This window comes from Lepus europaeus, chromosome 10 (genome assembly GCF_033115175.1).
Source record: "Lepus europaeus isolate LE1 chromosome 10, mLepTim1.pri, whole genome shotgun sequence".
In the NCBI taxonomy this organism is placed as follows: domain Eukaryota; kingdom Metazoa; phylum Chordata; class Mammalia; order Lagomorpha; family Leporidae; genus Lepus; species Lepus europaeus.
Window position 1 is genome coordinate 63,894,472 of NC_084836.1, and position 24,097 is coordinate 63,918,568.

General features: G+C 60.6%; 2 protein-coding genes across 3 annotated transcripts; one reads left to right on the forward strand and one right to left on the reverse strand.

Annotated features, from left to right (window-relative positions):
• Window positions 1-330: 330 nt before the first annotated feature.
• STAT6 (signal transducer and activator of transcription 6) lies at window positions 331-17,444 on the forward strand. The gene is made up of 22 exons (XM_062203404.1): window positions 331-928; window positions 5,552-5,688; window positions 6,105-6,243; window positions 6,520-6,603; window positions 7,004-7,142; window positions 7,241-7,293; window positions 7,457-7,605; window positions 8,506-8,637; window positions 8,757-8,945; window positions 9,254-9,341; window positions 9,471-9,593; window positions 10,071-10,163; window positions 10,401-10,607; window positions 12,317-12,411; window positions 12,518-12,654; window positions 12,955-13,101; window positions 13,289-13,352; window positions 13,461-13,562; window positions 13,733-13,822; window positions 15,803-15,868; window positions 15,957-16,082; window positions 16,171-17,444. The coding sequence occupies exons 2-22, from the start codon at window positions 5,573-5,575 to the stop codon at window positions 16,358-16,360; spliced, it is 2,529 nt and encodes an 842-aa protein (XP_062059388.1). The 5' UTR covers window positions 331-928; window positions 5,552-5,572; the 3' UTR covers window positions 16,361-17,444.
• Window positions 17,416-23,130, reverse strand: NAB2 (NGFI-A binding protein 2). Of its 2 annotated transcripts, XM_062203405.1 has the most exons (7): window positions 22,846-23,130; window positions 20,584-21,460; window positions 20,178-20,311; window positions 19,811-19,862; window positions 19,584-19,716; window positions 19,182-19,373; window positions 17,416-18,243 (listed from the first exon to the last, which is right to left on the reverse strand). In XM_062203405.1, the coding sequence occupies exons 1-7, from the start codon at window positions 22,926-22,928 to the stop codon at window positions 18,134-18,136; spliced, it is 1,581 nt and encodes a 526-aa protein (XP_062059389.1). In that variant the 5' UTR covers window positions 22,929-23,130; the 3' UTR covers window positions 17,416-18,133. The 2 variants fall into 2 exon arrangements, with proteins under 2 accessions (XP_062059389.1, XP_062059390.1); XM_062203406.1 differs by lacking the exon at window positions 19,182-19,373 and having other exon boundaries at window positions 22,846-23,126.
• Between the last annotated feature and the right edge of the window lie 967 nt (window positions 23,131-24,097).

The window sequence follows — 24,097 nt, forward strand, 5'->3', positions numbered from 1 at the left end:
TTGTGCATCTGTGTTTGTTTCTGGGTGTGTCTCCGTGTTTACCCCAGAAACAGATAGGAACTTCGCCAAAGCTGCACAGCATATTCATAGTTAAACTTGCCCCCTGGGGAAAATGCAGACAGCGGCTCCGCCTGGGCTGGCCCTCCAGGGGCTAAGGAGGGCTACCCTGCAAAGAGTGGGCAAAGCCAGGCTGCAATTGCCCACGGACTCCTGGAGGCTTCCAGAATTCTGAGCGGAGGCCTCCCCTCCCCCCAGCTCCCAGCAGCGGTCACGCGACGTCCAGGGCGTGCCGGGCCCAGGAGGGAGGGGAGCCCCGGCTGCTTTTCAGGGTCCTCCGGTGGAGGCAGCGCGAGTGCAGAGAGGTTTGCTTTTCCAGAGGTGCTGGGAGCCCGGTGCCTCGTGGCCCCTAACCCCAGCCCTGGGCACAGTCTGAGCGCGAGAGTCAGGCAGTCTGGGGCCGCCCGTCTCGGCTTGAGAGTAGGTGACTCAGAAAAGTTGATCACTTTTGAGGGGGCCAGAGTAGGTGGGGGTGGGCTCCCCTCCAGCCCGGCAGGAGCCCTGGCCTGTCAGCAGTCTCCCTCCCAGCCCGGGAGGCACACACGTTCACCCCACTTTCTTCCTCTTCCTCCTCCGGCCCACTTTCTCTTCTCTGTGTCGTCAGAGCTCCAGGGAGGGACCTGGGTAGACTGAGAAGCCGGAAACAGCGGGCTGGGGCAGCTACTGCTTGCACCGAAGAGGAAGGCCGGGCGAGGACAGAGAGAGGGGGAGAGAGAGAGAGAGAGAGAGAGAGAGTTTTGTTCTCTCTCTGGTGGTGGTGGAGGAGGAGGGGGTGCCTGCCGGGCAGCCCTGAACTCGTGGACAGAGCTCCAGCCCCATGGGGCCTGACAGTGCCTGCTGAGCGGGAGAAGACAGCGGAGGGGTTGCCAAGGTGAGGGGATGTCTGGGAGGCCGGCAGGGTGGGGGTCCTGGGAGCGTGCGTGTGGGGGTCCTGCTCTGGGCGGGGTGTTGGGGGTCCCCAGCTTGGGCCGCAGGGAGGTTTAGCAGCTTCCAGCACCCAGAGCTGTCGGGGGTGAGTACAGGCCTCGTCACACCCACCCCCTGGGGCACTCTCCCCCACACCAGCCGGGACACCTCCGGAGCAGGGAAGTCAGGGGGAGCAGGCTGCAGGGAGGGGGTGCCCCTCTGCCCTCTGGGGCGGGGGGAGGGGGGAAGCGCCTGCCCCTCCGCAGAAGGTCGATGCCAGGGCGGGCACAGTGGGTCCTGGTAAGAGCCCCATCCTGTCCTGGCCAAATGTTCCTGTTCAAGGGCGTGGCTGAGGGTGAGCGAGTCCCAGAAGCAGACCTCATGGTGCCCGGGTCGAGGGGGGATTTCCCCCTCAAACTGCTCCACGCTCGGCTAATGCAGATTTCCCTGCGGGCGGCAGCGTGGAGTTAACCCTCCTCTTGCTGAGCCGGCCCCGCCCCCAGCCCCATATATTCCTGGGGCAGCCAGAAGCAGGCGCTCTCCTGACTGGGTCCTGTGGCCCCGCGGCCCGAAACCTCAGGATCACCCAGCTCCTAGAAGGTCCTGGTTGCCTGGCTCCCGACCCTGTTTGGGAGGAAACCTTGGCCCCGCCCCCTGACACGGAGGTTCCTCCCTCTCTGCCTCTTTCAGGGGGCTGGAGGCCAAAGGGGCCCTGGGCCTGGCCAGGCCGATGGACTCAGCCTTGATAGAGGGTATCGGTGGGGAAAGAAGTGAGTCATCCCGATGTCTGGAGAGGCGGTGGAAATTTGAACCCAGGGCTGTGCCAAGAGGAAAGGGGGGCTGCCTATCACTCGGGAATCACCCCAGTCCCCAGTCCCCAGCAGGGCAGGGGCAGGGGGTCAAAGGCCTGGAATCCTAGCATCCTTGCGGAGTGGGATGGGGAGGGGAGAGATGGAAGGAGTTCTGCCTTGAATTTGAAACCGGGATGGAGCAGTGTTTGTGAAGGTGCCCACCCCGGGGGGGGGGGGGGGGGGGCTGGGGAGAGAGAGGAGAGGCCTGCGGGAGGAGCCTCCGGCCTCCGGAGGAGAAGAGCTGAGAGAGTGGGGACTGGGGGAGAGAAGGTCCAGAGGGTTTGGCACAGCCGTGTCCAGAGAAGGGGCATCTGTTTTCCATCCCTTTGGGAGTCCTGGGACGGGGAGAGGCCGCATGTTGGGGTTACCAAGTTAGGACAGACTCAGGGAGCTCCCTTCCCTGTGCTCTGGCTCGGCTCTCGGACAGGGCTATCGTGAGAGCCCCGACCTGGGAGACCCGTGGGGAACCTCTGGCTTGCCCAGCCCACCCTGTAGAAATGGGAGGTGGCGCTGTCCCCTACTGCCCCGCTGTGCCTTTCCCCTCCCCCTTGCTTCTCTCCCTCTCTGTCTGCTCACTCTTCACTCCAGGCTCCCACCCCCCTCTTCCTCCAGCCTCTCTCCCCCTCTCTGCCCCTCACCAGTTTCACTTTTTCTCTGTCTCTCCTCCCTCAAGACTCCTCCCACCCTCCCTCCACGCTTCTCAGGACGAGGGATTTGGAGCTGGAAGAGTCCTCAGGGAGCTGGCCTCACACTTGTTGAGTGACTCTGGGCACGTAGAGGACCTTGTTGATCCCTGAGTTCCTCCTCTGTGGAAAGGGAGAGCTACATATTTTAGAATTTGTTGTGAGTCTCCAATGAGCTAATGCATTGAGTGTAATGCTTCCTACAGAGTAAGTACGTAATAAATGGTAGTTGTTACTCTGCCGTCTTCTTCGTCATCCAGCCTGATGGCTTCCAGATTAGCTTATGGAGTCCTAGAATTTAAAAAAAAAAAAAATTCTCTTTTTAAGATGTCTTGGTCGGTGCCGTGGCTCAATAGGCTAATCCTCCGCCTTGCGGCACCGGCACACCAGGTTCTAGTCTCAGTTGGGGCGCCGGATTCTGTCCTGGTTGCTCCTCTTCCAGGCCAGCTCTCTGCTGTGGCCAGGGATGCAGTGGAGGATGGCCCAAGTGCTTGGGCCCTGCACCCGCATGGGAGACCAGGAGAAGCACCTGGCTCCTGGCTTCAGATCAGCGCGGTGCGCCGGCCGCAGCAGCCATTGAGGGGTGAACTCTCTCACTGTCCACTCTGCCTGTCAAAAAAAAAAAATGTCTTTATTTGAAAGGCAGAGAGGGACACCTTCCATCTGCTGGCTCACTCCCCCAAATGCCTCCAACGAGCTGGTGCTAGGTCAGGCTGAAACCAGGAGCTTGGAACTCCATCCAGTGCTTCCACATGAGTGGCAGGGACCCAAGCACTTAGGCCATCATATGCTGCCTTCCTAGGAGCATTAACCAGAAGCTGATACAGCACGGTATCCAGGGCTCGAACCCGGCACTCTGATACGGGATGTGAGTGTCCCAATTGGTGGCTTAACCTGCTGCACCACAATGCTGGCTGGTTTTAAATTTTATGTATTTAGGGGCCGGCACTGTGGCACAGCAGGTTAAAACCCTGGCCTGCAGTGCTGGCATCCTATATGGGTGCCGGTTTGAGTCCTGGTTGCTCCACCTCTGATCCAGCTCTCTGCTATGGCCTAAGAAAGTGGTAGAAGATGGGCCAAGTCCTTGGGCACCTGTACCCATGTGGGAGACCCGGAAGAAGCTCCTGGCTCCTGACTTTGGGTCGGCTCAGATCTGGCTGTTGTGGTCATTTGGGGAGTGATCCAGCAGATGGACGACCTCTCTCTCTCTCTGGCTCTACCTTTCTCTGTAACTCTGTCTTTCAAATAAATAAATAAATAAATAAATCTTAAAAAAATATGTATTTATTTGAAAGAGAGAGATCTCCCATTCTCGAATGCTCACAACAGGCAGGTGTGGGCCAGGTGGAAGCCAGGAGCCAGGAACCCAGTCTGGGTCTCCCACATGGGAGGTAAGGAATCAAACACTTGAGCCATCACCTGCCACCCTGCAGGGTGAACATTAGCGGGAAACTGGAATGGAGAGGAGTCGAGACTCAAACCCAGACACTCAGGCAGGCGTCCCGAGCAGCAGCTTCACTCCTGTGCAGACCACTGCCCCAGAGTTCTAGAACTCTGAGAAGTTTCTCTAGGGACACCTTTGGGGTGAGGAGGTGGAAGAGGAAAGAAGAAACAGGAGAGTTCTCCATACGCACTCTGGAGAGCATCTCTAATTTTACACCTGCTGTGTGCAGAGGCTCCCCCTTAGCTGTGGTTCCCCTTTCCATGGTTTCAGTTACTGGCAGCAAACCGAGGCCTGAAGATATGAAGTGGAAAATATCAAAATACAATTCATAGACCTTAAAAAACTTTTTTACAGTACATGGTTCAACTTGTATCCAGGTTATGATTAGCTATTGTTAGTGCCTTCCTGTGCATAATTTATAAACTGAACTTTATCATAGGTATGTATACATGCATAGCAAAAACGTATGACATATGCAGGGCTCAGTTTCAGGTACTATCTGGTTTCAGGCCACTGAGCAGCATCTTGGGATGCATCCCCCATAGCTAAGGGGGAAGAGCTGGCATTGAGATCCCACAGATCAAAAACTACAATTGTCTACCTTAAAAAATATTTATTTTATTTATTTGGAAGGCAGAGTTACAGAGAGGCAGAGAGAGAGAATCTTCCATCTGCTGGTTCACTCTCCAAATGACCACAGCAGCTGGAGCCGGACCAATCTGATGCCAGGAACCAGGATCTTCTTCCGGGTCTCCCACGTGGGTGCAGGGGCCCAAGCACTTGGGCCATCCTCTACTGCTTTCCCAGGCCATAGCAGAGCTGGATCGGAAGTGGAACAGCCAGGACTAGAACTGGCGCTCCTATGGGATGCCTGCACTTCAGGTGGCAGCTTTACCCGCTATGCCACAGCACTGGCCCCTGTCTACTTCTTTTTAAAGTGTGGAATGTTCTCCCTTCGAAACCTCCCATTTAATGGATGGGAAGATTGAGACCCATCGAGGGGAGGCTCTCTGTGCACAGAACCAGAGCTGGGGCTGGCGCAGCAACTCAAGCCATGTTGCAGAACTCTCCCCAGGGTGGGCATTCGGCCTAGCAGTCGCAGCACCCGCTGAGACGCCCGCATCCTGTGTCAGGGTGCCCGGGTTGGAATCCTGGCTCTGCTCCTGAGTCTGACTTCTTGATAATGCGAGTGACGGCTCAGGTCGTGCGCTCCTGCTGCTCGTGCGGAACACTTGGATTGAGTTCCCAGCTTCTGGTTCCTGGCTTCTGCTTGGCCCAGTCCCAAGTTTTACAGGCATTTGGAGAGTGAACCAACAGATGGGAGCTCTCTTCTGCCTTTCTGTCTGTCTCTCAAACAAACATGTAAATAAAAAATTAGAAGAGCACTTTCCTTATGTCCTGTCTCCCGTGTCCCCACCCCTCAGGCTGCAGCTCAGCTCCCCCCACCGCTGATGACCCAGTGTCCACAGCTGAAGGCATTGGCCACATGGCTCCTGGTTTGAGGGGGTCTGGCTTTGGGCAGGGCTGGCTAACGGCAGTCCCTGGAGGCTCCAGAAGACAGGCTGCGTTTCTTGGCCACCGCTCGGAGTGGCTCTGCTCCTTTCTTCCAGGCACCCTCCAAACCCCACATCATGTCTCTGTGGGGTCTGGTCTCCAAGATGCCCCCAGAGAAACTGCAGCGACTCTACGTCGACTTCCCCCCACACTTGCGGCATCTCCTGGGAGACTGGCTGGAGACCCAGCCCTGGTGAGTCCTGGCTGCCCCATGCTGATCCTCCCAGCCCATCCTCTCTCTCTGATGAGATCTTCCCCTCGCCATGGAATTTGGGACTTGGGGGTGGTTATTCCCGATGTGGTTGTCTGAATTTATTGGGTGACTCTGTACCCCATCCTGACCAGGCTGTGCATGTAGATGTGGACAATCCCCGCCCTGCCTCCTGTACCCCCCGTCCAGGGCCTTAGGAAGCTAAGCCAAAGAGGACGGTGGTCAGGGCTGGGCAGACACTTCTCACAACAGCTGCAAGACTGGAGGATGAGGGTCAAGGGTGATGGCCGCAGAGGGCCTAGATGGAGGACAAGGAGGAGGAAAGACACCGTGTAGCACATGGTCAGGGGAGCCAAGGAGGCCCCGGCTGAGGCAGCCTCATAGTCATCTTTCCACAGGGAGTTCCTGGTCGGCTCGGATGCCTTCTGCCTCTCCATGGCTAGCGCTCTCTTTTCAGCCACGGTCAAGCGCCTCCAGACCTCAGCGGGAGAGCAAGGCGAGGGGAGCACCATCTTGCAACCCATCAGCACCCTGGAGGTGGGGCCGAGGGGAGGGGCCGAGGAGGCTGAGCTGGGGTGAACAGTGGATGCTGGGAGACAACTGATGGGATGTTGGAGGCAAACTGGTGTTCCTGTGGTTAGCTATTACCTAGCATGCAAAACAGATTGTAAAAGTATGCCAATGCATGAAAACTTCCGGACTCCACGGTTGTGCTGTCTGTCAGCACTCTTGACAGTGAGGGCCTGGGGGCTGGAGGGAGGAAAGGGCAGGGCTGAGAGCCAGGCTAACTGCCCACCACCCTCACTTTCACAGAGCGTATATCAGAGGGACCCCCTGAAGCTGGTGGCCATTTTCAGACAAATCCTTCAAGGGGAGAAAAAAGCTGTTATGGAACAGGTACTGTGTGATACCCCACTTCTGCCCCAACGCAACTCCCTGGGACTTTCATTTGCGCCATGAGAAAGTAGAAAGAATTTGAACCTCACGAGAGGGTCAGTGTTCGAGACCCAGGGTGAGCAGAAGAGGTTCCTGAGGCCAGAGTGAACCCCACGCCAAGTTCAAGGACGCTTCCGATGGGAGGCTGAGGATAATGAGGCCTGGGGTGGGGGGGGGTATAGGGCAAGGGGTAAGGAGCTGTTGCTGCCGGGAGAAAGGTCTCGTCCTCAGGGGATCACAGAGGGTCAAGGAGAACTGCCATGGGGAGAAGGCAGCGGGGTAAGGGGAGGGTCCCCATCCAGACCAAGTGCAGGGTGGTGGCAGGACATCTCACCTGTCGGTGTCTCTCCCTCCTGCACAGTTCCACCACCTGCCAATGCCCTTCCACTGGAAGCAGGAAGAGCTCAAGTTCAGCACAGCCTTGCAGAGGCTGCGGCACCGAGTGGAGGAGGCTCACCGTCTCCGGGATGCCCTGCAGCAGGGGCCTGAGGCCGGCCAAGGTAGGAGCCCGGGCCTGGAGCCGGAAGAGGGTCCTGAGGAGGATGTGGGGGTGCTCCTCCCATCTATCTGCATCCCCGATTTCCACCCCCACCCTCAGTGTCTCTGCACAGCTTGCTGGAAACTCCTGCCAATGGGATGGGCACAAATGAGGTGAGTAATGGCCCGAGAGGTGGAGACTGAGTCAAAGTGCAGCTGCTCAGAGGGCGATTAGAGCTCAGAGAGACACAGCCTGGGGAGGGGGCGGTGCGGTGAGGAGAGCTGGGTGAGGACACAGCAGCAGGCAATCCTGGCTCGGGCCCCTCCCTGCCCGCAGGCGCTGGCCACGCTGCTGCAGGAGGCTGTGGGGGAGCTGGAGGCAGCCCAGGCCTTGGTGCTGAAGAGGATCCAGATCTGGAAGCGGCAGCAGCAGCTGTCAGGGAATGGCGCGCCCTTTGAGGAGAGCCTGGCCCCGCTGCAGGAGAGGTTGGCGCACGGCAATGGGGAAGGGGGAGGGCTGGGGGTGGGCACCTGCCTTCCCTGCTAGAGGGCCCATGGGTGTGAGAAGCCAGGAGGGAGGGCTTGGAGGGGACCCAGACTCAGAGAAGCCAGCTCCTGCAGGGCTGTGTACACTGCAGTTCCAGTCGCATCCTGTAGAGGGTGCCCTGTTGGGGAGGGCACAAGTCGGGGCTTATTCAAGTCCTGCCTCTCTCTCCAGGCTCCATGCTCTGAGAAGTAGGGAGCCTTTTAAAAATATTTATTTACTTATTTATTTGAAATGCAGAGCAATAAAGAGAGGGAGAGACAAGGTGGGGGAAGGGAGACAGAAAGAGAGAGACTGAGATCTTCTTTCGACTGGTTCACTACCCAAATGGCCACAATGGCCAGGACTGGTCTAGGCTGAAGCCAGAAGCAACAAACTGCTTCTGGGTCTCCCATGTGGGTAGCAGGGGCCCAAGCACTTGGACCGTTCTCTGCTGCTTTCTCAGACTCATTAGCAGGAAACTGGATTGGAAGTGGAGCAGCCTGGACTTGAACCAGCACTCCCATATGGGATGTCCTTGTTGCAGGCAGCAGCTAAATCACTTTGCTCAATGCTGGCCCTAGGACCCTGATAGGCAGGGGGGCATCTTCCGGTTTACCCAAAAGCACTCTTTGTGCTGGGAGCTGTCCTGGGTCTCAGAACTGGGGAATAGACGGCCAGCTTTCCACAGAGGGTGTGGGCCCTTAGACTGAGCCTCTCGCCCTGAGCCAAGGCGGGTCCCAGAACCACCTTCCACCCAGGCCCACCTGCACACCTGCTTTCTCCCTGGGTTAGGGGAAGGGGGTCTGGGCCAGAGCAGGCAGCCTGAACCCTGCGCCCCCTGACCGTGGTCCTGGCCCCAGGTGTGAGAGCCTGGTGGACATTTATTCCCAGCTACAGCAGGAGGTAGGGGCAGCTGGTGCGGAGCTGGAGCCCAAGACCCGGGCCCCGCTGATCAGCCGGCTGGATGAAGTCCTGCGCACCCTGGTTACCAGGTGTGTCCTGGGAGCTCCCCGGGGAACGGAGAGGGGGGGGAGGAGGGGTCAGAGTCGAGTGACAGGCACGGGAGGAGCCAGCCCCTACCTCCCCTCCATGACCTCCTCACTCCTCCCAGCTCCTTCCTGGTGGAGAAGCAGCCCCCCCAGGTTCTGAAGACCCAGACCAAGTTCCAGGCAGGGGTCCGATTCCTGCTGGGCCTGCGGTTCCTGGGAGCCTCAGCCAAGCCTCCGCTGGTCAGGGCTGAGATGGTGACCGAGAAGCAGGCGAGGGAGCTGAGTGTGCCCCAGGGATCTGGCGCTTCTGCGTAAGCTGGGGCTGGACCAGGGGCCGGAGGGGGTCTCGGGAGTGATGGAGGCTCTGAGAGGAGCCTGTGGGGCTGGCACCATGGAGTGGGGTGATGGGGAGGGAGGCCCGTGGGTGTGGAGACCCCAGTGAGCAGGACAGAGAAAAGGCAAGGGCCCGTTCAGGGCTGGAAGGGGGTGGGGACGCCATGATTTGGCTGTGATGGGGACTCCTCCCTTAAGAGCCCAAGCAGGGACGTGGAGACTTAGGGCCAGTGGCAGTGAGCGGTCCCCGCCGTGCACCTGGCTCACACGCTGTCCTGCCCGGCAGAGAGAGCACAGGAGAAATCCTCAACAACACCGCATCCCTGGAGAACAGCATTCCTGGGAACTGCTGCTCCGCCCTCTTCAAGAACCTGGTGAGGGGCCCCAGGGGGCCGGGGCTCCTCAGATGCTGGGACTGTCCCCGGAGAGGAGGCTGGGGAGCCCAAGAGCGGCGGCCTCTGCCCTCACGCCCTCGCCCCTGCTCTCCCTCCTCCCACCGGCAGCTTCTGAAGAAAATCAAGCGGTGTGAGCGGAAGGGCACCGAGTCGGTCACCGAGGAGAAGTGTGCTGTGCTCTTCTCCACCAGCTTCACGCTGGGCCCCAGCAAAGTCCCCATCCAGCTCCAGGTGAGCCGCAGCCCGGGCCCCACGCCGCCAGGGGGCCCCCAGCCTGCTGCCTCCTCCGGGATTCACGCAGGCGCGCTGGAGCAGGGGGAGCTCGCAGCAGGAAACCAGGTGGTCCAGCACTTACTAAGCACTCGCTTAATGGACCAGGGCGCTCGCTGGTGCAACACACACACATTTGGGTTTCTCGGGGGCTTTACGAGGTGGGCTCTGTTACCGGCTATCATTTGACAGACACGGCCATTGAGACACAGAGAGGTTAAGGCATTTGCCCAGGTCACACACCTCCTAAGTGTTTATCACCTGGAATTCAGGCTGCACAGACCCCTTCTCTCTAAGAGCCTGCCTGAGCTGCAGGCTAAAAGCATGCCAGGAACTTTAACTGCCGGGGTGAGAGTCCCTTCAGCTCCCAGATGCTCGGAGCCAGCCCCGGCCAGCCCTGCTGCTCTGCTAAGAGGAGACTCTCCTCACCCCCTCCAGGCCCTGTCTCTGCCCCTGGTGGTCATCGTTCATGGTAACCAAGACAACAACGCCAAAGCCACCATCCTGTGGGACAATGCCTTCTCGGAGATGGTGAGAGAAGACCCAGGAGAGGGCCGGGGCAGGGTGGGGCTGGGGGGTGGGCAGCTGGCACCAGTGAGTGGGCCTGCTTCCCATTTCCAAACTCTCCCATCCCAGCCTGAAGCACAGTTGTGCTGGCGCACCGTGACCCCCTGTTGAGAAGCCGCTGTGTGTGTGCGGAGGGGCAGGCTCTGCCTATGAACATGGGATGATGGCCTGGAGTGCTCGCTCCTTCCCCCTTCCTCCCAGGACCGTGTGCCTTTTGTGGTGGCCGAGCGTGTGCCCTGGGAGAAGATGTGTGAAACTCTGAACCTCAAGTTCATGGCCGAGGTGGGGACCAACCGGGGGCTGCTCCCAGAGCACTTCCTCTTCCTGGCCCAGAAGATCTTCAATGACAACAGCCTCAACGTGGAGGCTTTCCAGCACCGCTCTGTGTCCTGGTCACAGTTCAACAAGGTCCTTCCCTTGCCCTTCCAACCTCCCCCTCAAAGCTCCTCACTGCTGCGCCACTCAGGGCTTCCGAGCCCCCCTCCCCGAGGACCCTCCCCATGTCTTGGGAGCCAGCCGGCAGGAGGCCTCCTCTGGCACCACCCCCAGGCTTGGCCTGGGAGCCCTCTGTCCCCTCTCTGGGGACTTGCATGATTCTCCTAGATGGTGCATGGGCACATCTGTGATTCAAAATGACTTGGACCCATTGAGAAAATAGCTCCTACTGCCAACACCGGATGAAACCCCACAGGGTCACATGCCAATCAGTTCCCACACGCCAGGCAGGCACTCTGCTTGGCGCCCTGTGTATGTTGGCTCACTTGATCCTTCCAGCACCCCTTTGAGACAGGTACGGCTCTTACCCCCATCTCACAGGAAAGGAACTTGAAACTCAGAGGGGGTAGCTGGCTTGTTCAAGGTCTCACAGCAAGTGAGTGGCATGATGAGGATGGAGCCCCGTATTCCTGACTCCTGTTCTCCTTTAAAGATTCACTGATTTGTTATCTGAAAGGCAGAATTATGGGGTGAAATGCGGAGGAAGAGGGATCTTCCATCCACTAGTTCACTCCCCAAATGGCCCTAACAGGCCGGGGCTGGGACAGGCCAAAGCCCGAAGCCAGGAACTCCAACTAGGTCTCCCACGTGTGTGGTTGGACAGCAAGAGGAGCAGCTGGGACTCACACCAGCACTGCTGTGTGGGATGCCGGTGCTGTGAGCGGCACATTCACCACGTTAGGCCACTGTGCCACAGCCGCGGCCCCTTACTCCTGCTCTTTTTTAAAAATTTTTTTATTTATTATATTTGACAGAGTTAGTGAGAGGGAGAGACAGAGAGAAAGGTCTTCCTTTTTGCCGTTGGTTCACCCCCCAAATGGCTGCTACAGCTGGCGCTGAAGCCAGGAGCCAGGTGCTTCTTCCTGGTCTCCAATGCGGGTGCAGGGGCCCAAGCACTTGGGCCATCCTCCACTGCCTTCCCGGGCCATAGCAGAGAGCTGGCCTGGAAGAGGAGCAACCGGGACTAGAACCCGGGGCCCATATGAGATGCTGGTGCTGCAGGCGGAGGATTAACCAAGTGAACCATGGCGCCGGCCCCTATTCCTGCTCTTAGCTACTGTATTTTATTGCCTCCAGAATGATGTGGCTCATTTGCAAGAATAGGGGAAAAAGAGATCTGGTGTCTTGGTTCACCACCAGCTGGGCGAACACAGCCATGGATGGCCCTTTAAAAAAAAAGAGGAAGAAAGCAAAGCTCATGTGACCAGAGGATATGCTGGCAAAGGAAGCAGGACAGTGCCACCCAGCAAGTCACCTTCCTGCCAGGCGTCACTAGAGAGGAGGGTAGCATGGTGGTTATGAAGGGCTTCAGCGCCAGACCACCTGGGCTTGGAGCCGCTGCCTCTCACCGGCTGTGCAGACCTGGGCAAGTCATTTGACCCTTCTGGGCTTCCGTTTCTGCCTGTGTAAGATGGAATGGTTATGGTACCTCCCTCCACGACCTTGTAGAGGTCCCAAAGGTTAGCATGAGGAAAGGCCCCGGGGGAGTGGCTGGTCTCGGGCCCAGCTGGGTGGCTCAGCCCTGTGGCTGCATCGCATGGGCCCTTGCAGCCCAGTGCCCGCCCCGTCAGCCTCCAGCTCTGGCCTCCCCTGCTCACGCCAGCTTCCCGGGCATCTCACAGGAGATCCTGCTGGGCCGAGGCTTCACCTTCTGGCAGTGGTTCGATGGCGTCCTGGACCTCACCAAACGCTGCCTCAGGAGCTACTGGTCTGACCGGTGAGTCCCCAGCCCCCCTGGGGCGGGGGGAGCCTGAGCAGCTGAACCTGCTGCTCCCTCTGCGTCCCCAGTGCCTGCAGCCTGTCCCTTCACTCCTCCCGGCCAGGCTGATCGTTGGCTTCATCAGCAAGCAGTATGTCACGAGCCTTCTCCTGGGTGAGCCTGATGGAACCTTCCTCCTCCGCTTCAGCGACTCAGAGATTGGGGGCATCACCATTGCCCACGTCATCCGGGGCCAAAATGGTGAGGTCACCCCAGCCGGCCCTCTACCTCCGTGCCTGTGTCCTCTTGGGTTGCTGGGCGGGGTTGGGGGAGGAACTGTCCTGGCCTTCCCTGATACCAACGCTGGTCTTGGGGAAGTTTTCCAAAGTCCAGCGCCTCTCCTCCCTCCGAGGGCTGAACCTCCCCGTCTCACTGTAAGACCATGGGAACGAAAAGCCCCTCTACCCCTGCACCGGTGGATTGAAAAGGGGGCCCACGGGGGGGTGGGGGATGGGACCGAGGCCTGGACCGAGGGGACCCAGGGTCTCCTTCCTACCATAGGCTCCCCACAGATAGAGAACATTCAGCCATTCTCTGCCAAAGACCTCTCCATTCGCTCCCTGGGGGACCGGATCCGGGACCTCGCTCAGCTCAAAAACCTCTACCCCAAGAAGCCCAAGGACGAGGCTTTCCGGAGCCACTACAAGCGTGAGCTCTGATGGCTTCGTGGCGCCCGTCCCCTCCCTGCTCCTGGCCATCCCCTCTCCCAGCCTGCTCTGTGCCATCCCTGACTTGGCTCCCTATTTTCATAGTCCCGCTTCTGCCTGCCAGGCCCTCCTTCCCCACCTCCCTCACCCTGGAGCACTCCATGGCTCCCCATTCCTTACCACAACAGCTGAACAGATGGGAAAGGATGGCAGGGGTTACGTCCCAGCTACCATCAAGATGACCGTGGAAAGGTGAGTGTGGCGGCGTGGCTGAGAGCTGGGGGCTGGACTTGCCTGCAGGAAGAAGCATGTCATCAATCCTCGGCCAGTCACCTCACCCCGCCTCCCTGTCTCCTCCAGGGACCAGCCTCTTCCCACCCCGGAGCCCCAGATGCCTGCCATGATGCCCTCTTATGACCTTGGGATGCCCCTGGAGTCCGCCATGCAGCTCGGCCCAGATGTGTAAGGAGCACCAGGGACGGGAAGGGGCGTGGTCTGTGCAGACAGGGCTTTCAGGGGTGGGGGGGAGTAGGGAACTTGCCTTTCCCTGAAAGGGATTCCTCTTCCCAAGGCAGGGTGTGGGGGAGTCCAGGAGAAGGGCTGGCATCAGGGGTTCTGTGTTCTTTCCCCAGGTCCCAAGTCTACCCACCACCTGCGCACTCTATTCCCTACCAAGGCCTTCCCACAGAGGACTCAGTCGGGGTGTTGTCAGCCTTCCCGGAGTAAGTGGGAGCCTCTGGGTGTGGGGCGGGGGTGGGGATGCTGTGTCACTGCAAAGGGTGTGGCATCGGCATCACCAGGAGAGGCTGAGGCGACGTGTGCTCCCTGCACAGGCTGGATGTTGTAGGGTTTTTGTTTTGTTTTGAAGGTTTACTTATTTTGATAAGCAGAGTTAGAGAGAGAGATCTTCCAACTGCTGGCTCACTCCCCAAATGGTTGCAATGGCCTGGGAAGGGCCAAGCCAAAGACAGGAGCCTGGAACTCCATCCTGTCTCACGTGGGTAGCAGGGGCCCAAATACATGGGCCAACCCCCACTGCCCTTCCAGCAGTATTAGCAGGGTGCTGGATTGGAAGCAGAGCTCATACGGGATGCTGGCCTCGGGTGGCGACGTAACCCACTGTGCCTCAATGCAGATCCCTGGAGGTAGTTAGATCCAGAGTAGCTTGGTTTGAATTTTGCCTCTGCTGCTTCCTGCCTTTGGGCAAGGTACCTAACTTCTGGTGTCTCATCTGTAATATGAGGAATAAGAATGATGATAGTCATAATCCCTACCGCATGGGATTATTGTGAAGGTTAAATGTGAATTCATCAAATGCATAAAACTGAGCAGAGTCCTTCACTGGAAACAAAGGCTAGCTAAATATTTTTCTCTCTTGCCACTGAATTGAAATCCACTGTTTTCATTTGCTGTGTTGCTTTCTTTTTTCTAATTATTTATTTGAAAGAGTTACAGAGAGAGACAGAAGAGAGAGACAGACAGACAGACACTGCTGGTTCACTCCCCAGATGGCCACAAAAGCCGGACCTGGGCCAGGCTGAAGCTAAAAGCGTCCTCTGGGTCGCCCACATGGTGCAGGGGCCCAAGCACTCGGACCATCTTCCACTGCTTTCCCAGGCCACAGCAGAGAGCTGGATTGGAAGTAGAGCAGCCAGGACTCGAACCAGCATCCATATGGGATGCCAGTATCTCAGGCTTTACCTGCTGTCCTATAGCACAGTCCCTGCTGTGTTGATTCTTTTTGTTTGTTTTTAAAGATTTATTTATTTAAAAGTCAGAGTTACAGAGAGAGAGAGGGAAGGAATGGTCTTCCATCCGATACTTCACTCCCCAGTTGGCCGCAATGGCCCAAGCTGCGCCAATCCAAAGCCAGGAGCCAGGAGCTTCCTCCAGGTCTCCTACACGGGTGCAGGGGCCCAAGGACTTGGGCCATCCTCCACTGCCTTCCCAGGCCACAGCAGAGAGCTGGATTGGAAGTGGAGCAGCCGGGTCTCGAACCGGCGCCCATATGGGATGCGGCACTGCAGGCCAGGACATTAACCCACTGCACCACAGTGCCGGCCCCTGTGTTGATTCTTAACATTAATGTGTGTGTGTGTGTGTGTTTTATTTGAAAGACGGAGATCTATCTGCTTATTCACTTCCCAAATAGCCACAATAGCCAAGGCTGAGCCAGGCTGAACCAGGAGCTTGCAACTCAATCTGGGCCTCTGGTGTGGGTGGCAGGGACCCACTTGAGCCATCCCTGCTGCCTCCCAGGGTGCACATTCCCAGGGTGCAGCATTGGAAGCAGAGTGGGGACTTGGGCACGCAGGCCTGATGGGGGATGTCGACGCCCCAAGCAGCGACTTAATGGCCAAACGCCCAGCCCAGGTTTTCATTTATTCGTCTATCTTGCCCTTGAAGGGGTCTAGACATCTCTCCTCCTCAGTGTACCGTTTATTAACCCTCAGGCCAGTCACACCATTTCCCCTCCCGAGAGTTGAAGCCGAGATGGGGAGCAGCAGGCTTGGGACCACCGGAGTTCACAATCCAAAGAAATGCTGGACTTCGGCTAATGCAACCTCCGGCACACACGTCATAGCTGAGCAGACCCAGCTCAGTGCGGAGACAACTTGTGCGGGTTCACGTGGTCAGCGCGGCTAAGACAGGAGGAGCTGGAGCTATTTCCGCCTCTGACTGTAACCTCCTTCTGCTTCCAGGACTCGCCTGCAGATATCCCCTAGCCTGAGCCAAATGAACCTGCCCTTCGTCCAGCCTCACCCCTCGTGAGTGGCGGAGCCCCTCCTGACCCCACGCTCCCCGTTCTTCAGCCCTCTCTGCCCCCTCCTCCTGATTCCCCTCTCTGGCCCCCAGCCTGCTGCAGTGCCAGCCTCAGGAGCATGCCGTGTCCAGTCCCGAGCCTCCGCTGTGCTCAGATGTGACTATGGCGGAAGACAGCTGCCTGGGCCAGCAGGTGGCAGGGTTCCCTCAGAGCACCTGGTGAGTGGCGGCCTGTGGGGGTGGCTGAGGAGGGCCTGGGGAGCGCATGCCCTGCCCACCCCACCGCTTCTCCCCCTTCTCCTTGCAGGCCCAGTGAAGACATGTTCCCACCCCTGCTGCCACCCACAGAACAGGACCTCACCAAGCTTCTCCTGGAGGGGCAAGGAGAGGCAGGGGGAGGGTCCCTGGGACCCCAGCCCCTCCTGCAGCCTTCCCACTATGGGCAGACTGGGATCTCCATGTCCCACCTGGACCTAAGAGCCAACCCCAGCTGGTGAGCCCAGCTGGATGAGGAGCCCAGGGAGACAGCTTTGCCACCGCCCTGTGGACCTGCCCGGGACACGGCTCCTGCTCTGCCAAGCAGCAGACGGGGAGGCGCCCTCCCAGCCCCACCCACTCTTGGTCAGGAGGAAGACTCTGCCGGGAGAATGCAGGGGGGGTGGAGCTGCCCCACTCCTTCCTTCCTACTGCACACCCCCATCCATCCCCTTCCAACAGTGGAAGGGAAGTTCTGGCTTCAAAGCAAGACACGCCCCAACATGCCTGCACCTGCAGCACACACATGCACACAGCTCTCTGGAAGGTGGGGCTGAGCAGGCGAGGCTGGCCTGGGGCATGGGTTGGGGTGTGGAGGGCTCCTCTGCCCATCCCAAGCCAGGGTCCGCGACACACTTCCAGAGATGTGCACACGCATTGGCACTGGAGGCTGAGATAGTGGGTCTGGGCCTGGGTCCTTGCCCTGGGGGAATGGGGAAGCTGTTCAGGGGGGACACTGGGTGGAAGGACAGGAGGGCTCTGGACACGTGGATGTTGACAAGGTTTTGCCCAGATTAAGAAACAAACCCCAGCAGCCTCTGATGGAGGCTTTTGGTCTAACAGTATGCAGGAGCCCAAGGCCAAGTTCCTTCGTGTGCAGCTGTCCAAGTGTGTGTACCCAAGACATGTTAATGCAGATACTACACATCAGTTATGTGACCACATACAATCTGTGCCTATCTTGCTTTTGCCCATGTTGACGACACAAATTTGGGAGTACGAGACACTGCACAGGACCCCAGCTGCTGTGTCGGTTAACGTGTACTAACCCAACGTGCTGTGGTTCCAGTATGACTCTGCCCAGCTGGGTCCATGTGGCTATGCCACCTACATGTGGCTGTAGCTTTAGGACCTCTGATGCTGCCCCCAGGGGCCAGGGAGTGTGAGTCTTTGGTCCAGGCCTGGCCCTCCATCGCTTTTTGTCTGTCCTACCCCCTACACTGCCAGCTTCTCTCCACTGTCCCAGCCTGGCCTGTCCCATCCCTTCTCTCTTTTGGGGTGGGGGTGGGGAAGGGGAGTCATAGATCCTAAGCCATAAAATAAATTTTATTCCAAAATAACAAAATAAATAATCTACTGTACACAATCTGAAAAGAAAGACGCTCTAACTGCTCAGATAGGTGCTGGGATCGAGCCCCCAGCTGGAGGAGACTCTGAGTGGACCCAGGCCTCCAAGGGGATCCCACATCCACCACCACCCCCTGCCAGAGGGCAGGGGGGAGCGCACTGCTGAGGACTTGGGGCAGGGAGGAGGTGGGGATGGGAGGCAGACTGCAGCACTTGTTAAAGTAAAAGACAAACTAGAAGCACAAAAACGGGGAAGGGGCAGGGAGGAGGAGCAGGTCCAGTGTTCCCAGGCCCCCAGTTCTGGGGGGGGGGAAATTGTTGCCATTTTTAGCTGCTGGACCCTCCCGGCGAAGTCCCCCTCCCCCATGTCCAGACTCAATCCAACTGCTCACAGCACCGCCGCCAGCGTGGGAAGAATGGGAGTGAGCTGTGGGAGGAGGCGGGAGGCCTGGTCCCCTTGCTCTGGGCAGGGGCTGGGGGCACCACGCATCCTGCTTGGGTCCCCACACCAGGCCCCTGCTCGTTATTGCTTGAAGCCCCACAGTTTTACTCCCATGGAGCAGGTGGGGAGGCTGGAGAAGCTATGACTGGACTCCAGGGAGGGAGATCCCGGGGTCTGTGGGAGCCGAAAGCCTGGAGTCCCGGGTCCGGGGCCACCGGTCCGCCCCTCACTGCCGGCTGGCCTCGGCCTCCACCTTCACGCTGCTTCTGCGACCCTCCACCAGAGCGGGGTGGGGCCCCGGGGCAGGGCATCTGTCCAGCAGCCCTTCCTCGAACTCTGCAGGGGGAGAAGGGCAGGTTAGGAGCCCAGGGGGGCGAGGCTGCTGACAACGCCGGGGCAGAAGGGGCTGGGAGGATGAGCTCCGGTCATTGACTTCTGCCTCCTGCCTGCAGGAGGGGGTGCGCACCCCAAGTGTGTGTGGAGCCCCCTCCCCTGCATGGCCCCATGCAGCTCACTTGCTCGCTCTCTGCCTCTCCCGCCTCTGTTCTGCTGGAATTTCTGGTTCTGTAGGGAGCTGCGGGGGCGGCTTGGCTCTGACCTCTTTCCCTCCCCCCTTCCCAGGCTCACCCACCCCCTCTCAGGCCCCCACCCACCCTGTCATGGCCCCCCAAGATTTTGGTAGCCAAATTAGGGGGGAACACAGGAAGCCAGCCTCCCAGCTCCTCCCTCAAGCAGAGCCCCCCTTCCAGTCCCCACCCCCACTTCCCACCCACACACAGTTTAAAAATACCAAGCCAGGGTTGGTGGCTTTGTCTGCTGCGTCACTCTCAGCCCAGCCGCTGCCCGGCCCTCTGCCGGCCCACTCCCTCTTCCCCTATCCACACACAAAGCAGCCCCCTCGGGGCTCCCCTGCCGCCAAGCGGGGCAACCTGGTCCCTGCAACTCCCAGCCTGCCCCACCCTCCTGCACAGAGGGAAGTCCCAGCTAGGCTTTCCCTAGGTGCCTCTCCATTGCCCGTTCTCTGTAGCCCTGCTCCCCTGTCACAGAGCCACCACAGCCCCAACCCGCCCCGCGAGGACCAGCCCGGCAGGCTCTGGCTCTCCTCAGGGCTCAGCCTGGCTGGCTGGAGCCAGACCCTCCTGCTGCCTCCCCACCCTCCTGTCCCCTCCAGTGAGGGTCTCCCTGGTCCTCCCACCTGGCCCCGGGCCACCAGGATTGCTGTGTAGGGCCCGAGTGGCCGGGGTGCTTGGGGACAGCACTGCTGGCTGCCTCACCTGCGAGAGGCGGCTTTGCAGGCACACAGGGGCTGAGGCGGCCCACGCGGTCGTGGGAGACGAGGCGGGCGAGCCGCAGCCCCTCATCCATCAGTGTCTGCTGCAGGATGTGGCGGCTCCACAGCCCGTGGGCTGGCAATGCCAGAGGCAGGTCAGCAGGGGGCGGCGTCAGCCTTGGGCACGGCCCCACAGCTGTGGGCATGGGCACTGGTCAGGTAAGGGGCTGCAGCCAACGGAACCCCCACCCTCAACCGCAAAGCCAGACCCAGAGGCCCTCTGGTCCCCACTGAGCCTGGCCCCTGAACCCTGTTGCAGGTAGCTGCCTCCCAGCTCATTGTCCTTCCCCGCCCCCACCCTCTGACCTCCCCCGGTGGGGACAGGAGTGTCCTGGAGCACGCTCACCCTGCAAGTGTCCGTCGAGACTCTCCCCGGACAGGCTGGCGCTGTCTTCCTCCAGGCTGGGGCGGTACGGGGGTGCATAGGGCTCAGGGCCTGGGGGAGGCTGCTGGATTTCAGAGTGACTCTGTTCTCCAACCTGTGGACACCCCAGATTGCAGAAGGGATGGAGAATCAGGGCCTGGCAAGGAAGGGGGTGAGGCAGCCCCCTACAGGAACCCTAGAAAACACACCTCCTGTTTCAGCTTTTTCAGTGGGGGGCCTCCCAGTTCTTCAGGGTGCAGCCTGCAAAGATGGAGAGTAAGCCAGGTGAGGCTGGGCAGAGTCACGTGATGTGGCCAGAGACATGCATGGCTGAGAATTTCTGCAAAGAAGCTGGCTGAGGAGGGAGGAATCTCCTGGCTAAGCACAGCTGCTATGGGGGAGGGGGGAGACCCAAGATGAAAGGGATGGGGAAATGAGCCCTCAGATGAGCTGACCTGGCCAGAGGCAGGGCATGCAGGTGGCTGGGAAGCAGGCCTAGAGCTGCCTGAGCTGGAGCTTAGCCCATGACTCAACTCCTGGGCAGCACTCCAGGCTGGAAGGGGAAAGGGGTCTCACCTGGAGCCCTTCAAGGAGGACAGGTAGGTGCTCTCGCGGGCCACTTGACGGGACAGGGAGAAGAGCTCCACTCTCCGTAGCAGGAGCGTGTTGTCGCGCATGCAGAACTGGGCAGCAGCCTCGTTGATGGTCAGCTGTCGAGAGGGGGCAGCCAGCCAAGTCAGAGTCTCAGCTCCTCCCCCGCTGCCTTACCCAGACCTGCTCAGAGCCCTGTGCCCCGGGACAAGCGAGGCCCATCCGCAGGACGGCTGCTGGGGCTCTGACACCACCAGGCAGCTTTCTCTGGGGGACCAACACAGAACCGCCTGGGGCCGCCTCCCCGGTGCCAGCTCTGAGGTTGGAAGCCCCACAGCAGGGGGCCTGAGTGGAGGGCGAGCCCCCGCCCCCGGGGGCCCAGGGGGCTCACCTCGTGCAGGCTGAGCTGCTTGCCCTCCCGCCGCTTGGAGTCGAAGCGGCCGTAGATGATGCTGTACTTGCGGATCTCCTCTTCTTTCTGGCTGTCGTTATCATCCATCTCGAAGATGTGCCCCACGCTCCGAGCCAGCTTCTTATTCAGCTTCAGCAGCGACGTGACCTCCCCGGCGTCCCCCCTGGGGAAGCTCCGGAAGATCCTCTCCACACTCTCCACCACCATGCGCACCATCTCCGGCTCCAGGCGGTCTGGACTCCCCCCGGCCCCACCCGCCGCGGCCAGACCCCCAGCCCCAGTCCCCTCGGGGACTCCTCCCCCTGCAGGTGGGGAGAAGGGAGGTGAGCCAGCCTCTTCTTCCCCTCCCGCCCCAACGTCTGATTCTGGAGTGCTCCGGCCCGGCCAGATCCGGGGGTCCCCTGTTCCAGGACCCCCCGGCAGTGGCGACAGCTTCTCTCCAAGTTCGAGAGGGCTCTTGGGGCTGAAACTGCGGGCACCGCCCGCCTTTTCCCCTGGGCTGCTGTGCCCATTGCTCATGCTGCCTTTCCGGGTACCCGCAGTCTCGGAGATCTTGAAGAGTGGGATGCTGGAGACGGGCACGGCAGGCACCGGCTGGCTGAAGAGCCCTGGATTGGTGGCCCACTCTCTCAGTGCCTTCTGCAGGCGCCGCACGTGGAGGGGCTTGGTGGCCATGCCCACAAGTGCCATGATCTCCAGGAACTCCTCCTCGCCGGCCTCACACAGCTGCTGCACGTCGTCCCCTCCCTGCTGGATGAACGTCTCATAGTAGGAGAGGAGATTGGCGCGCTGCAGGACCCGGTACAGCTGCAGCTCCCCCAGCGTCCGAGGCAGTGCCATGGCTCGGCCACTGGGCCTGAGAAGGAGGGGCGTGAGAGAGGCAGTGAGTGCGAGGCCCCCGGCTGGGTACCAACCCACACTAACAATTGTTCTCTCTCTCCTGCCTGTTTCTTCTCCTCTCCCTCTGCCCAGCAGCGCCCAGCACTGAGCACAGACTCAGACTCGGGCACTACTCGGAGGCATTGACATGCCACTACATCCCACACTAGCCAGAAGCACCCAAAGCCAGGGCCTTGTTGGCGGGAGTCAAAGACTCACCGCCCCCACCCCACCCCATCCTCAGCTTTGCCCTTTCTGGTCGGGGCGAGAAGACCTTAGGCACACCCCTGGGATGGCTGGCCCTCCCTCTCTCCCCCAAAACACTTGGCCCTCACCTTCCACCCTAAACACCTCAACACAAGTGACATCACACACTAAGGGGAATGTCCCACTCATCCTTCCCACAGTGGACGCTGGGGACCACTGCAGGCCACCTGCACTCCCTTGGGGGCATTCTACCAGGGTGGCTGGGAGGGAGGGGTGTGTCCCCCTCCCTGGTCTTCCCACTAGGAGCCAGGTGGACCCCTGTTCCTGTGCCCCTCAGCTAGCCCAGGGATCAGGCACTCCTGGTGCACCTTAGTTCTCCACCCCACCCCCTCCGCCGTACCAGGCTGCCCAGTAACCCCCCCACCTCGCGCCCCGCTGGCCCCTCTCCAAGCAGTGACCTTCCCCACTCACTCCCCTCTGTCCCTCCTGCTCAGACGGTGGGGGAGGGGAGGGGCGCTCGATTGTTCTGCTCTGGGGCCGATCCGCCCACACACACTCCCACAGCGGTAGCGTCTGTGGGCGAACCCGCCTAGGGGCTCCCGCCTACTCTCCCCTCCCTTAATTTCCACCCACACTTTCAAGTGGAGTGGGGGGGGGGGCGACTGCACACCCAGACGCCCCTCTTCACGCTGTGAACGAAGGGGCAACCGAAGGCACCCCCTGGCTGCTCAGGGCTTTCCTGCTGTTCTCGTACGTGTGCGGGACCCCCCCGGGGTGGGGGCAGCGCTCGGCGCCAGCTGCAGACAGAGCAGGCTGAACGCGCCCCACCGGGTACTGTTGCCAGCTCCAGTCCTTGGGCTTCTCCTGGCACTTGCGGACTCCCAGTCTTTACAGGGGGCTCACACGCCAGTTCAGGCCCACCGAATAAACTGGGAATGGAGAATCCAGTGCCGCTCTTTCACATCAAGCTGCAGCGGATCCTCCCCTGCTCCCAGGGTCCCTTCATTCGAAGACGCACCCCCTTTTTCCATCAGTCTCCACCTCCCACCCCCGTCCCGGTTCCCCACGTCCTCGCCGCGACCTCCGCCCTCCGGACCCCACTCCCAGTCCAGCTCCACCCATCTCCACTCCCGCTGTCTCCCTCTGCCCACTAACTTGAGTCTGGGCTGCGGGGTCCGGCGGGCGCTGTCCCCTCCGCCCGGCGGCTGCTCAGCTGTGGGGGAGGGCGCTCTGTGCATGGACGGCCGGAGACCACCCAGGCTGCCCCTCCGGATGCCCGGCGCTCGGCGCCTGCTGCGCGCTGCGCTCTTCCCTGCGCGCGATGCCGTGTCCACCGCTGTCCAGGCTCCGTCCCTCCCTCCACGTCCTCTCTCTCCGAGCCTCCGCGCCTCAGTCTGCGCCTCTACCCCCCCTCCCCGGCTGCTCTCGCCGCCTCTCAGCGCCTCCACCCCCGCAGGACGCACGGGGAGCGAGGCCCCGCGCTGCGCTGGCTGCCGGGCTGGCGGGCGGAGGGCGTGGGCAGAGCCGGGGGCTGGGGCCGGGGGCGGGGGGCGGGCGCCCGGGCCTCTCGGTCTCCGAGACGCCGCGGCGGAGCGACAGAGAAAGGCGGAGACTGGGGGGGAGGGGGTGTGGAGCGGGAGGCAGGGGCGGGGACTCAGAGCCCGGGAGCCGAGTTGGGGACCGAGGTGACCGAGGCCGGGCTGCGGAGGGCGGGCTTGGGGGCCCGGCGGGCGGGGCGAGGTCGCTCCATGCCGCCCACGCCGGATGCACAGCCGGCCCTCTCCGCACCCACGCACCCACGTGAGCGCCCCGCCGGCGACATTCCTACTCCCCCCCACCCCCCGCCACCCCTACCTCTCTGAGAGGAGAGAGGAGTTGCACAACCACGCACAGGTACACAAAGACACGGGGAAGCGCAAGGACTGCACACGCGCCCCAACAACCGCGCGGACGCCCGCTACCCGCACGCAGGCCTCGCGCTGCTGTACGTGCGGATGCGGAGAGCCAGCCGGCGAAAGTTGGCGAAGGGCTCAGGGCGCGCGGCTCCTCCTGCGCGCGGCTCTGCCTCCAGCAGTCTTGCGCTTTAGGATCCCTTGGGTATCCCAGCCCTTCCCCTGCCCTCAAACGAAAGACTGGAAGGGGCCGCTCTCGAAGACCCCGGCCGCCTCCATCTCTCCGGTCCTTGCCGAAGTTTGAAACAGGGATGGGCGGGCCATGCTAGAAGCCACCACTTCGGCGTGCGCTGCTGCGCCGCGCCAGGTTGGTTAGTCCGGCCAGCAGGGGCGGCGAGGGGGGGGGGGGTGCGCCCCGCTTTCCTCTGCTCGCCGCCGCCCATTGCACCAGGACGGGGCCCTGCTCCTCGGCCGCTGTGTGTCCCAGGTAGGATAAGGATACCGTTCTGGGACAC